Source organism: Vigna unguiculata, chromosome 5 (genome assembly GCF_037176805.1).
Source record: "Vigna unguiculata cultivar grain cowpea cultivar isolate G323 ecotype 2 chromosome 5, ASM3717680v1, whole genome shotgun sequence".
NCBI classification, from domain to species: domain Eukaryota; kingdom Viridiplantae; phylum Streptophyta; class Magnoliopsida; order Fabales; family Fabaceae; genus Vigna; species Vigna unguiculata.
This window is the reverse complement of record NC_140796.1, coordinates 20,277,685-20,291,525: the sequence shown is the minus strand read 5'-3', so window position 1 is coordinate 20,291,525 and position 13,841 is coordinate 20,277,685. Positions and strand designations below refer to the sequence as shown.

The window sequence follows — 13,841 nt, the reverse complement described above, 5'->3', positions numbered from 1 at the left end:
GTAGTCTTTCCCCTTCTCAGTCCCGATCCAACTCACAAATTGCTGTAACTCAATATCATCCTTCTGTCGATCTCGGATAACTCCCAGTACATCACTAGTCAGTGTAAGCACTCCACATTTGATGCAATCCTCACTCAGCTGCATACCCAGATTCATATCCCGGAGCTTCTCAATTAACTCCAACTCCTTCACCATCATAGCTGAGATGTGCATCCGTTTCCGACTCAAGGCATCCGCAACCACATTAGCTTTACTAGGGTGGTAAAGCAACTCGAAATCGTAATCCTTGAGATATTCCATCCAGCGTCGTTGTCTCATATTTAGCTCCTTCTGATCGAATAGGTATTTCAGGCTTTTATGATCACTAAATACCTGAAATTGGGAGCCATACAAATAGTGTCTCCATGTCTTAAGAGCGAACACTACAGCAGCCAACTCTAGATCGTGCGTAGGGTAGTTTTTCTCGTGCACCTTCAACATGGCACTACACTTTTAGCCCACAACCTCACCTTTGGGCGAGGGGTGGCCTCACTCAAGCGAGATGGCCTCACCTAAGCGAGCGTTCGCAAAGCCTCCAGGACCTCTATCGTGATCTCGCCTAAGCGAGAGTCTGTAGCTTGAGCGAGAGCACTCCTCTCGCCTTAGAGAGGGCTTTTGGCTTGAGCGAGATCTGTTGCAGGCCACACTGTTTTCCTCACATGGTTGTCTTTGATTGTTTGATTGGTTGGTTTGCTCTATTTAAAGTATGAGGCATGTGAATATACATGAAAAATCTAAGGTTATGAATTTTATTGATGTGTTGGTATGATCTTGGCATGTAAAACAAATGAGATGGTTGGTAATGAAAGTGGCATGGTGTTGGTATGAGATATGATTCTATATTAATGGATGAGACATGATGTTGGTATGTTTAGGGTGTAATTCCATGATAGTTTCGTGGAGGTGCCTCATTTGGTTAGGGCGTAATTCCATGACCCTCTAGGTGAGACCTCATGGTGGTGCCTCAGTTGGTCGGGATGTAATTCCATGGCCCTGTTAGTGGGAGTTCATGGTGGTGCCCCATCTATATAATTTAGTAAGGATTCAAGGTAAGGATTGCATCCTGACACTCTAAAGAGTTAGTTAGTCTCACGTAGAGCGTACTGACTCGAATGGTGAGAGTAGCAGAAGGCCTGGAACCAAATAAGGTATTATATTATAAAATATATTTAATATAGTAAGTGGTCACTTAATATTTTTGATAACTAAAATATTATTTATTTAATATAAATTATAATTAATTAAATTATGTATTTTTACATTTTGCCGACACTTAAAAGAAAAATAATATCCTACTTTAAAAAATACTCCACTACCATTAGAACTACTACCACCACCAACATCAGCACCACCACCACCATCACCACTACTATCATTACCACCACCACCACCACCACCACTGCCATCACCACCATCACAACCTCCACGTCCATCATAACCACCACAAACACCACATCCACCACCACCATTACCACCACCAACATCAACACCACCACCATTACCACCACAACCATCACCACCACTATCACCACCACCACCACCACTACCACCACCACCACCATTACCACCATCACCATTATCACTGTCATCACCACCACCACAACCTCCACCTCCACCATAACCACCACAAACATTTGACAGATGAATTTAGAGAAGGAGTGTATGAGTTCCTACCATATGTTATTGGTCAAGAAAAGTTTTTAGAACAAGGTGAAATGTTAAGGTGTCCTTGTGTTAAATGTAGATGTAAAGTTTTCAAGTATGTGGATCAAGTTGGGTTGGATCTTTATGAAGAGGGATTCATGCCTAATTATTATTGGTGGACAATTCATGGTGAAGAATTGCCATAATTCGCCCAAGTGGATGTTCAAAGTACCAATTATCGAACTTGTGAGCAACGAGATGAATTAGATCATTTCCATCAAATGATCATGGATCATGTTGGACCCTCAAATGCCTATTGTATGCAACAAGATGGTGTAATTGGATCAGAGTACATGAACGAAGACCCTGATCTTGAAACTCAAAAGTTCTTTGACATGCTTGGTGCTGCACAAGCACCTTGTGGGAAGGATGTGACAATCACTCAGAATTGTTGGCATGTTTAGAAGCTTTAAGCTTGAAATCTGATTACAATATATCTGAAGGATGTTTCAATAGAATGGTCCAACTTATGGGGGAGACTATGCCAAAAGATCATCGAATGATTAATAATTTTTTTGAAGCTAAGAAGTCAGTCGAAAAATTAGGTTTCGGTTGTACAAAAATTGATATTGTTGCCCAAAAGGATGCATGTTGTATTATAAGGAAAATTCTCATAAAAGTCTAACTAATTGCTCTATCTGTGGAATGGATCGATATAAGACAATAACTAGGAAATGAATTGAAAAAAGATTGTTGTTAAAAAAATGTGGTATTTTCCTATTATCCCAAGACTAAAAAGGCTATATTCTTCAATGGCCACTGCACCTCACATGAGATGGCATAATGAGAATCAAAGGGACCGTCTATTTTGTGTCATCCATATGATGAGGAAGCTTGGAAACATTTTGATAGAATGCACCTAGAGTGTAGTTAGGACCTAAGAAATGTCAGATTAGGTTTATGTGCAGATGGGTTTAATCCTTTTGGTGAATATGGAAAAAGTTATTCTTGTTGGCCGGTTATACTAACTCCATACAATCTTCCACCTTCAATGTGCATGAAAATAGAATTTATGTTATTGACTATCTTAATTCCAAGCCCTTCAAATCCAAAGCATAAGATTGATTTGTTTTTGCAACAACTAGATTGAAGGGATATTAACTTATAATGTGTCATTGAGGCAAAATTTCACAATGAAAGCTGCTTTGATGTGGACAATTAATGACTTTCCAACTTATGGTACGTTTTCAGGTTGGATGACTTCGGGTAGACTCATTTGCCCTATATGTATGGAAAGAACAAAGACATTCCCTCTTAATCATAGCCACAAGATCTCCTATTTTGATTGTCATCGTCTATTCCTTTCACTTGATCATCCATTTAGAAAGGATAAAAAGGCATTCAAGAAGAAGTTTGTTGAGAATTTCGCACTCCTCTGCGTTTGTCCAGCCTTGATATTTGGAATACTTTTGCTCGATTACCACTATGCATTAAATTACAAGAAGAGAATATTTCTGAATATGGTATAAAACATAATTGGAAGAAACAAAGTATATTCTGGAGGTTGTCATATTGGAAAACTCAACTTTTATGTTATAATATTGATGTTATGCACACAAAAAGAAATGTGTTCATGAATGTGTTTGACACTGTGATGGATATCAAAGGAAAAACTAAGGATACAAACAAGGCTCGATTGGATGTAGCAGAAATATGCAATCGAAAAGAGCTAGAATTGAAAGACATTGGTCGTGGAAAACTTATCAAACCAAAGGCAGCAAATGGATTCACCAAATCTCAAAGAGTATCTATTTGTAAATGGGTTAAAGAACATACTCTTCCAGATGGATATGCTTCCAATTTAGGTAGATGTGTTGACCTTAGTCAAGGAAAGTTACATGGGATGAAAAGTCACGACTGTCATGTTTTCATACAACGATTGCTTCCAATTGCATTTGACTCATTACCAAAACCAATTTGGAAAGTTGTTGTTGAGCTAAGTCTTTTCTTTAGAGAATTAACTTCCACAACACTAAATGTTGAACACCTAAGAATTCTGGAAGAAAATATACTTGTGTTATTGTGTAAAATGGAACAAATATTTCCACCAAGCTTCTTTGATTTCATGGAACATCTTCCAATTCATCTTCCTTATGAGGCAAAAGTTGGTGGTCCAGTCCAATATCATTGGATGTATCCATTTGAGAAGTATAAAATTACTAATCACTTTTTACAACATTTGTTGCTTTTGCCTTCATTTTTTAAGCAATGCAGTTTATATTCTTTATTAGGTTCTTACACTCTCTAATAAAGAAAGTAAAAAACAAAGCTAGGGTGAAGGGCTTTATTTGTGAAGCTTACTTGGTGGAGGAAACATCTACATTTGCCTCATTTTATTATCTTCATCATGTTGAAACAAGAAGGACTAGGATCCCTCGTAACCTTGAAGTAGGTGAAAGTTTTTCATGTACTCCTCCAATTTCAATTTTCAATTATCCAGGAAGAGAAATTGGAAAATGCTTGACATATTATCTAAACCAAAAAGACTTTGATGCTGCCCAATTGTATGTTCTTCAAAATTGTGAAGAGGTTCAACCATACATTGAGTAAGATGATGTTCACACCCATGTTAATTATGTTAATTTGTGGGGTTTGAGTAATTTGATTTCTTCTTTGCAGTATTTATGTTGAATATTTACGAGAGATTAATCCTACAACTTCTGAAGCTAAAATTGGTCAGGACATTTCATCCTATTTTGCTACATGGTTCAAACAATATGTAGGTATTTACATACATTTCATCCTATACTTGCCAGTTATACAAATTTTCTATTTAGATTGACATAGTATAATGTATAATCTTTTATATATTTAGGTTCTCAATCCAGAAAATAATATTCAAGAACCATTATTGGTTAATTTGGCATGGGGTCTTAAGAAAAAAGTTGAATCATGGCCTATATATGTTATCAATGGATACAAATTTCACACTGTTCTTTGGAGTGAAGGAATGAATTCCTCTAACTATGGTGTTTATGTACGGGGAAGCGACGGTCAATTAGAATCGGATTTTTATGGGATATTGTCTAATATTATTCAACTGGAGTATAATGGCTTGCCAATCATGAATTTAATTCTCTTTCAATGTGAATGGTTTGATAATACTCCTAATATAGGAACCAAAGTAGATAATAAGTATGGAATTGTTCAAGTAAAGCAATCACGGAGATATAACAAAGCATATGATCCATTCATATTTGCACAACAAGCAGAGCAAGTTTATTATTCAACTTCAAGTCGTGTTACATGTTGATTCAGACTTCATTTAAGATTCTCTTGCTCATGTTAGTGGCAGGGAGAAGAAATCGATATACACTTACTAAATGATACAAACATAGAAGAAGAAAGGGAGGAAGAATATATTTCAAGTGAGGGTGACATCGATAGTGATGACACAAATACTTCTTCGGTAATTAATGCATTAAAAGTGATGTTATATCCTGTGTTAATTTTTTTTTACATTAATATGATTGTGATTTCTAATAATTGTAGTGAATGAGGGGCAAGATAACTCACATTTGCATGTAGGAAACATGATCAGGTTTGAGCCTTTTATCATAATTAGCTAATTTGTTTATTGAAAATTGATGAATCCAACATGTTTACTCCATTAGATGTTATATGTGCAATAAGTTTCACTTGTAGATGACACTAAGATGGAGAGGTGGTCGCACACCACCTAATTGTGGTGGTCAAGGTGTTCATGTTGGTGAGAGAGCTTCACCCAACACTAACTCTCCTATTTCTTCTACTCATCCAACAACTATGGAATCTACACGTCCTACCTATGAAGGACCCCCACTTCCTATAGTGCATGAGAATCATGTTGATCATTTTGTAGGAGAATCATCTCTTGTCGCCTTTTCTACAGAGCCTACTATGAATTAACCTTTACCAATACATGGGTCAGTTGCAACTGAGTATGAATTTGACAATATTATTGATCAAAGGTCGTGGCTTCATGATGAAAAATGAGAGTAAGTAAAATTTAATTTATTTGTTATTCTTCGATGTCATTATTTGCATATTCCATTTTGACAATATGTTTAAACATAGATTTACACTAACAAATGGTCCTTCTACTATAATCTCACACATCATTAAACAACAATTTGATGAACCTAGTCCCAATTGGAAGAAAATTTGAATTGAACTTCGAGACAGATGGTTTGGAGAGTTTAAGGTAATTCCAATTATGTTTACGTTTAAAATGTAGTTTTATTATTCTACTATGTTTGTTTCCTAACTTATTTTTCATGCAGAAAGAGTATAAGTGGGATCCTGAACAAGAACGAGTCATAAGATCAATTTTTGATACAAAAGACTAACGTATTCTAAAAAATACAATGAACTAAGTTAGGACTTGTCAGGATAAAGGGACCTGAATTCCAACATCTGTTCGAGCAGCCTTATACCTACATTGGAGTTCTATAGAATTCTAAAACAAAAGTGTCATTGCCAAGGCAAATCGAGTTGTTGAGAAGGGAGCCTCTGCATATTGTGGTGGTTTTATATCTACAACAACTTACTTTGAGAAAATCTTAATCTTATTATCTATTTATATTTTATATTTAATTTAAATACAATATATTAGACTTACGTATTCAATTTATGTTGTGCTTAAATATATGTAGACTAAGTAGTCAGAATAACCACCAACTGCATGGGAGGTTGTAGAAAGAACAAAAAAATTAAAGACTGGAGAGTTGGTCAATGATAAAACCCGTGACCTTGCGGTAAGTTTAAACTTTAACTTATAATTTAATGTTTGTTACAAGTTTTCTTCACAATAATAACATTTTTTACTTCATTTTTAGGACAAATATAAGCAACGACGAGATGAAGCCCAACAAAATCAAATGCTGGAAGGATCATCTTCAAAGAACTCTCATGTTGCCTCCATTGATGACAATGAAATATACTTTACTATAGCTGGAGGCGGAAATAAAAAAGGTAATGTGTATGGACTTGGTGCATTGAGTAAAAGGTTTACTACTTCTATAGGTGCTTACTCTAGTACTACTCAAACTCCAATAGTTCATGAAATAGAAGAAATGTGTGAAACTATTCAAAAATTAAATGCTGAACTTTTGGCAAAGGATGCCAAGAAGAGGACACTTGAAGAAAAGATGAAGCACTTGATGAAAAATCACAAGCAATAGAGTGAACGCATGTGCCAACAAGATGAGTAGATGCATCAACAAAATGAGCAAATGAAATTTATTTTGCAGCACATCCAATTGAAGAGTCTTATGCCAACTCCTCATCCTGATCCTCCTAGTAGTGATGATATAGTAGACCAATCTTGTGATGGTGGACCATAGGATCATTAGTTATAATTTTAATTGTATGATGACTTCAAATTTGCTTACAACTATATCCATTTTTCTTTTTGGAAATGGTTCTTGTGACTAGAATATGTTGGATCATGTAATATATATACTTTTAATTTTTATATTAGTCTTTAATACATTAGATATCTGACTTGATTGTTGTTTAGCATAATTAAATGTTTAATATTGTGTATAAGCAGGTAAAATTATGTATTCGAATGTAGCCATAAAAGATATTGTTGATGATTTTTTTGTCATTGATTTAGTCACCGATTTAGCCACCGAAATATATTTGTAGTTATACATTTCTAGTTTTTGCCATCGATTTAGCGACCAAAACAAAATTTAAATAGAAAAAACACCGTTCATTATTAGTAACCGAAAAAAATGGACGTTATTTTATCATATTTGTGACGAATTAGTGACCAAACTAGTTTAAAATCATATATTCTTTTTTTTTGTTAGCGACCCAAAAAAAAAGGTCACTAAATTTTTAGTACTAGCCACCGAATTAGCTACCAACTGTTTGGTGACTAAATTGGTCTCCAAGAGTTAAACGTGACCAATCCTTTTAGTGACCGATTAACGACTATAATTTTGTTGGCTATGTAGCAACCAAATTTTGATTCGGTCGCTAAGTGGTTTGCGACTAGGGTTTTCGTTACTAATTCTGCTTAGTCTCTATTTCGGTCTCTAAGTGGTTTGCAACCGATTTTTGGTCATTTAGCGACCAAAAAGGATGGTCACTGAAACGCATTTTTTTTGTAGTGTGAAGTAATGAAATCCTATCAGTACTTGTGTATCAACTTTATATTTCTACTAGTACATTATTGAATGGTAATTTTTTTGCAGGCACACGCACAATGGTAGATAGGAAGCAAGAATAGGAAGGGTTTTGGAAATAAAAATCTCTATCTTGGCTCATACGATAAGCTAAATATATAGTTATGCTTGCAGCATATATAGAGTTAAGGATTACAATTTTAATGAATAATTAATTTTGTTTGTTATTCTCACAAGTTTGCATCGAGAAAATTTAAAGTTGATAGCAAAGTATTTCTTGAGAAATGAAAATTTTGGGGGGTTTACTAAAGAATAAGCATGTGTCATCGATAACACTTTTATATTTCTTCTATGAGTCTATGTTTATTTTGTGCAGGCAAATATGTTGGTCAATGTTCAGTCAATTGCATTTCCCTCATCATGGTCATGGTAAGGCTTTTAGTGCGCCTCTTGACCTGCCAAAGACAGTGGAATCACAACATATCCTAAGGTTGGAAGAAGAGATTCATTTGTTTAGGGAGGTGTTTCATCGATCTAGGGAAGAGAATTAACGATTGCAAAGAAAATTAGAATCCCTAGTATCTATCACTAGTGCAAAATAGACATATTAGAATAGAATATTAAATCAATTGTAAGGGAATTAATATAAAATAAAATATAATGGAAATTTTGTAAATAAAAGGAAGTATATTAGATCGGTTGTTTATTTAACCGATTTAATATTTACATATTAAATCAGTTACAAGGAGAACTGATCTAATATGTAAATATTAGATCGGTTAAATAAACAATCGGTCTAATATTCTACGCGAAAACTCTTTTTTTTGCGTTCTTCCATCATGCCTCCACTTCTCTTTTTCTCTTCCAGGCACTCTCATTCTCATTTTAACCACCACGGTTGCCGCTCGTCATTAGGGTTGTAGATACAAGGCTTTTCTTCGCTATCGTCACGTTCGACTGTCATTTTCATCTCTTCTTCTTCCATTGTTGAAGCTTCACTTGACCTCCTCCGTTGGTCCGCCATCACGCCGTGTGTTGCCGCACCACTCCATCCCACACCGCACAACTTCAGCCCAGGTATTAGATCTAGCTTCATTCTTTCTACAGAACCACAACCAAAAATCGTTTTATCTCTTTTGCATTTCATTTGAGTTTTTTGTTTTTGTTTTGTTTCTTTCTCATCAAATATGTAGAGTCTTCTTCCCAACGACTCCATTATTATTCTTTTTTTGACGAATCTGAAGTGTATTTGGAATCTAAGATCAAAGACGAGGACGATGAAGATTTGGAAACTGGCGTTAATGAATATGCTAATGTTTTGAAAATGCTTTTTTTGGGTATTAGATTGGTTGTTGCAGAACCTATCTAATATGTCTCCAACATATTATATCGGTGTATATTAGATTAGTTGTAGAAACGATTTAATATGTGCTCTAGAACCGATCTAATATACCTATTTTGCACTAGTGTATTGTTCTCCCTCTTCTTTCTTCCGTCGTATAAACAATTTTGCAAGACGTCAATGAACAACCACAAAATGAGGACCAAAACCAGGATGATGCTCAGGACGGTGACCAACATCGTGGACAAAACTCTTTTCCCAAGTATGTTGATTATTAGTTATATTTTTAACTACAGGACTTAACCTAGGACTAAAATTAGCTGGTTTTTTAGTTGTAATATATGAAAATATTATGAATTTCATTTTTTTATGACATGTTTACTTTTTATTTATAGCTAAATGTTTAGTTGATGTGATGATATAAATGCTGATGAACCTTTGTAAAATTTTGTTGTTATATTTGAAGGCGCTATATATTAGAGTAATTACTATGAATGTTATTGTTTGTTTTGTAATATGATTTACATCAATCAATTTTTTTGAAAAATAAAAAAATGATTATAGATTTTTACATGTAATTATTATTTTGTGATGACATAAAAAATAATGATTTTTTAAAATATTTATTAATGTTGCAAAGATTCGCAAAACCTGTAAGGGCTTCTAAAAAATTATGTGTTTTTATATTTAATGTTATCTATGAAATGTTTTGTTGGTAATTTATCAACGAGATGTTTCGTAGGTAACTCAAATATTGAATGAGAAACTTTTCAATGAATATTTCATAGATAATTATGGTCACCCAAATTTCGTACATAATGATCGTAGGTAAATTACTTATGAAACACATTTTCGTAGATAAAGTTATCACCAATATTTTATGTACGAAAATTTTTTCGTTTGCAATCCTATATAACTGCAAATTACTTATGAAAAATGTTCACTACCTACAAAATATTGACATAGATAATAATCATATTTCTTATAATGTTATTCTTAGTCGATGTGAGATTTTTAACGTATTATTAATATTTTTTTATTATACTATATTTAATAAATTTACAATGATATAAAATTTGAAATTAAATACGTTGATTTTGAAATCTTTTTAAAAATTTAATTGAATAGAAAAGTTAATTCAATGGCTTCGGGGAAGGGATAAAACTAAAACAAATTATGTCCTACAAATATGAACCGGGCAAAGAAACCGAAAACACAAGCTTTGGATATATTATTTATTTAGTGATGGGTAATTAATTACATCCCAAAGCATATCGTAGACACGTCTCTCACAAGGAGAAAGTGTACGGCTTTCAATGGATAGTGCTTCATTTAGATACAGCAGAAGGAAGTTCCACAAGAACAAACTCGAATGAAGTTTCCTGTTTGATAGCCAAAAGCCTGTTCCCTGCTTTATCCAGAACAATCCCAACATTACCACACACGCTGCTGCTAGCTGAACAGAACAAAAACTTGTAGCTATTGGCTGAGGAAGCTCTGTGAATAGAGAAGGAACCATTGATTGTATTTGGGTAGCCAACTTTAACGAGAGTTCCTTCAGGAAGACCCGCAACAGCGCTCCACTCATTACTCTCAACAGAGTCACCGAGTTCAACATATTCGTAGCTAATGGACACTCTAGAGCCTTCAGGGATAAAACCAGATTTGAATATGGAAGTAATAATCCATGGTTGCCCGTCATCGGTCTCCAAGGGAGATTGCACAACAGAGAGAGGGGAAGTTTCGTATCCAGTTCTGGCACGTCGAATTCCACCACCGCCGGCTCCAAAAAAGAGGGGCAATATAAAGAATCGGCCACCATTTTTAACGATGTTACCATTCGCGTCAGTGACAGGTTGAGCAGTGGTTGAAGGAGGGTACAAGGTTAGGGCAGAAAGAAGGAAGAGAGCAAAAAGCGTTGCACTCGCCATTTCTTTGGCTCGCTATGAAACAGATTAAGCTTTTTCTCTTCTTTGTTCAGTTCAGTTTCAGGAATATGCGAAGATGGAGAATACATTTATACAGCTACGTCGTAGTGATAAGGATAACCCTTTTATTGACAGAAATAAATATAATATCCTTAAAGTCTTAAACGTGTGAAAAAGATGAAAGAAAGGAGAGTAGTAGTTGGATTTAAATACATGTTTTTTTCAACCGGAAAAAAACATGGTCATATCATATGCATGCAGACTTACATGTGTTTATGGGAAGTTATCCACAAATTTTTCCGTGGATATATAACAGTTATGGAAATGTCCGTGGTTGTTTTACCTACAAAATGCTCTATGGGTAAGTTAGTGACAATTTATCACTGGATAATATATTCTTCATTTTAAGTCTTCAACGTTGTGTCTTAATTTTTTTCACTTTAAGTCTTTAACGTGGTGTTCTTATCGAATTGCGTCGAGATATTTGAGTTGAAATGGGTTACTTTTGGTTGTTGAGCTGTTACTTCTGTATGGTTAAGCGTTGGTTTGGAAAATAAAGAGAAAAATTCACATGTAAAAGCCTTTTTAATACTCAAGTCATTAAAAGTTTTAGAGATTTGCATTTCATTCATGTAAGACTCTTGTTAACAAAATTTGATGACAAACTCTTCAACCCCATTCAGATAAGTTCCTTCAAACGTCTTCAATCACTATCGTATATACAATTTCGATTGGTATGAAATCACTCTAGGTTCTGTGTTTTTAAACCATAAAACTTAAATTACACTATACAATATTTAACATACCAAAACAAATCCTAGCATCAACACTAAGACGAAAGTAGCATAAGTCTCTTCTTATGATCAATATTCTAACATCAAATTTTATTAACTGCAATGACAGATTCAAAAGTCAGTAAAATAATTGCAATACAAAACAATAACGACCAACATATGCATACGATCAAGGTTTTATGCTTCCAAATATTTTAAATATCATACACACCAAAAATACTTAATTGAAATAAAATAATAAGAGAAAAGAATACAGCAAACGATACACATCTTCTAATATTGAAACAACAAATCCAGTGCAACAAAATAAGTGTAGTTCAGTGCTACAAAGTAAAATAAAAGGACACTTCCATTGTAATGGTTGCTACAAAATAAAAGGAGAAAATGGATCATTGTTACAAAAAGTAATAGAGTCGTAAGAATGACTAAAATTTAATGTTTCACTATAAACTAAACGCAAAAACATCTTGAGGGTTTGAAACCTTCAGAAAACTTGGTTTAAAAATTTCCTGCTAAGTTTTCTACAGGAAAATTGTTTAACGATCTTTTATTCTTTCAATTACTATATATTTAGCAGTGAATATCTCCTCTCTCATCCTGTATAACTCAAGTGTTCAATTCTATAATGAATTAAATATCTGGGAGTTGTTCAATTTCATTAACTTTATCAAGGTCAAACTTCACGAGGGTCCAAACATACAACAATATGATATTTTAAAATTACATTTCGGACATCTTGTCAAATTCTTAAAAACACACTTTCATTTATTGAGTTTTTTAAACCCACATGTCCAAAAATAAGGTGGAATTTTGGTTTACGTCTGTGGAATTGCTTCCATACGTTTTTCTATTTCATATAATATCTTTTACACAAAATTCTACAGAAAATGTCAGCAAACAACTGATAAAGATTAGTGAGATAATAGCTAAAGGTCATTTAACGTAACCATCTTTGCCACTCCCATGGTAATGCAGCATAAAGAAATAAAAATATCTTTCATCATGTAAATAAATTATCAGCATGATGAGATATGTGTCGAAAAAGATTCCAATAATATTAACAAAGCTATAATTATTAATTTTAATTTTGTGATCATTCTACATATTATGCTTTGTCACCGATTGAGATTTGCTTTAGTACCCCTCCTTCCATCCAATTGTTGCATTTGTTTACTCTTATGTATATCTTCAATAATAAAATAAGCGTTTAACCTATTTTACAGTTCAGATTTTAATTAGGATACAATATGAAGCTCCAGTCCAGTTGTGGTAATGATTATATAGCAACTCTAACATTTATGTATCCTATGGATTATTTTATCGCATATTTTGGTCGTCTTTTTCTTTCTTTATCAGCAGAAAGTTATACTAACATATACCTATCCAATTTAAAAGAGTTTTGGCATCGCATATCATATTTCCTTTTAGTATATTGTCTATCATAGGTTAAATGTATTTCTAAAAAAAGGTATAACTCAGATAGTTCTATAGTTTCCAACAAATTTAAATAATAATACACTAAAAAATGTGATGTTAATGAAAGGACTAACATCACGTCTCTGTATCATTAATTTATGATTAAAATTTGTACGTAATGTCGTGCATTATGAAGCATCATGTGAACCACAGTGATGAAGCATCATGTGAACCAACCGGATCAAAAATTGCACATCAAAAATCAAAAAGCTTATTGATTATTAATTATAATGGCAGTAAGTTTCATTGTGGACAACGGAAAAAACATTTACTTATACTGGCAGAGAATGGCAGTTGTACAAGGCTCAGGTGGCTGAAGTTATTAGAAAAGAAGCCTCACATTAGTGTTTTTTAGGAAAACATTCCAAAACCTTTTTTCTATTTATTTTTGGTTATTGTTTTGAAAAAAAAAATTAAGACAGAAGATTACTTTTCTTCTTTG

General features: G+C 33.8%; 1 protein-coding gene and 2 pseudogenes across 1 annotated transcript; 2 read left to right on the top strand and 1 right to left on the bottom strand.

Moving 5' to 3' along the window:
• The first annotated feature begins 1,151 nt into the window (after window positions 1-1,151).
• On the top strand, window positions 1,152-5,280 carry LOC146886206 (uncharacterized; annotated as a pseudogene).
• Window positions 5,281-5,388: 108 nt separating this feature from the next.
• On the top strand, window positions 5,389-6,407 carry LOC146886205 (uncharacterized; annotated as a pseudogene).
• Window positions 6,408-10,404: 3,997 nt separating this feature from the next.
• On the bottom strand, window positions 10,405-11,212 carry LOC114183871 (chymotrypsin inhibitor 3-like). Its single transcript, XM_028071031.2, has one exon. It carries the CDS (start codon window positions 11,130-11,132, stop codon window positions 10,530-10,532), a length of 603 nt encoding a protein of 200 aa, XP_027926832.1. The 5' UTR covers window positions 11,133-11,212; the 3' UTR covers window positions 10,405-10,529.
• Between the last annotated feature and the right edge of the window lie 2,629 nt (window positions 11,213-13,841).

What these genes read in the sequence shown, in the direction of transcription:
- LOC114183871 (XM_028071031.2), bottom strand. Translation starts at nt 11,132, where the DNA reads ATGGCGAGTGCAACGCTTTTTGCTCTCTTCCTTCTTTCTGCCCTAACC.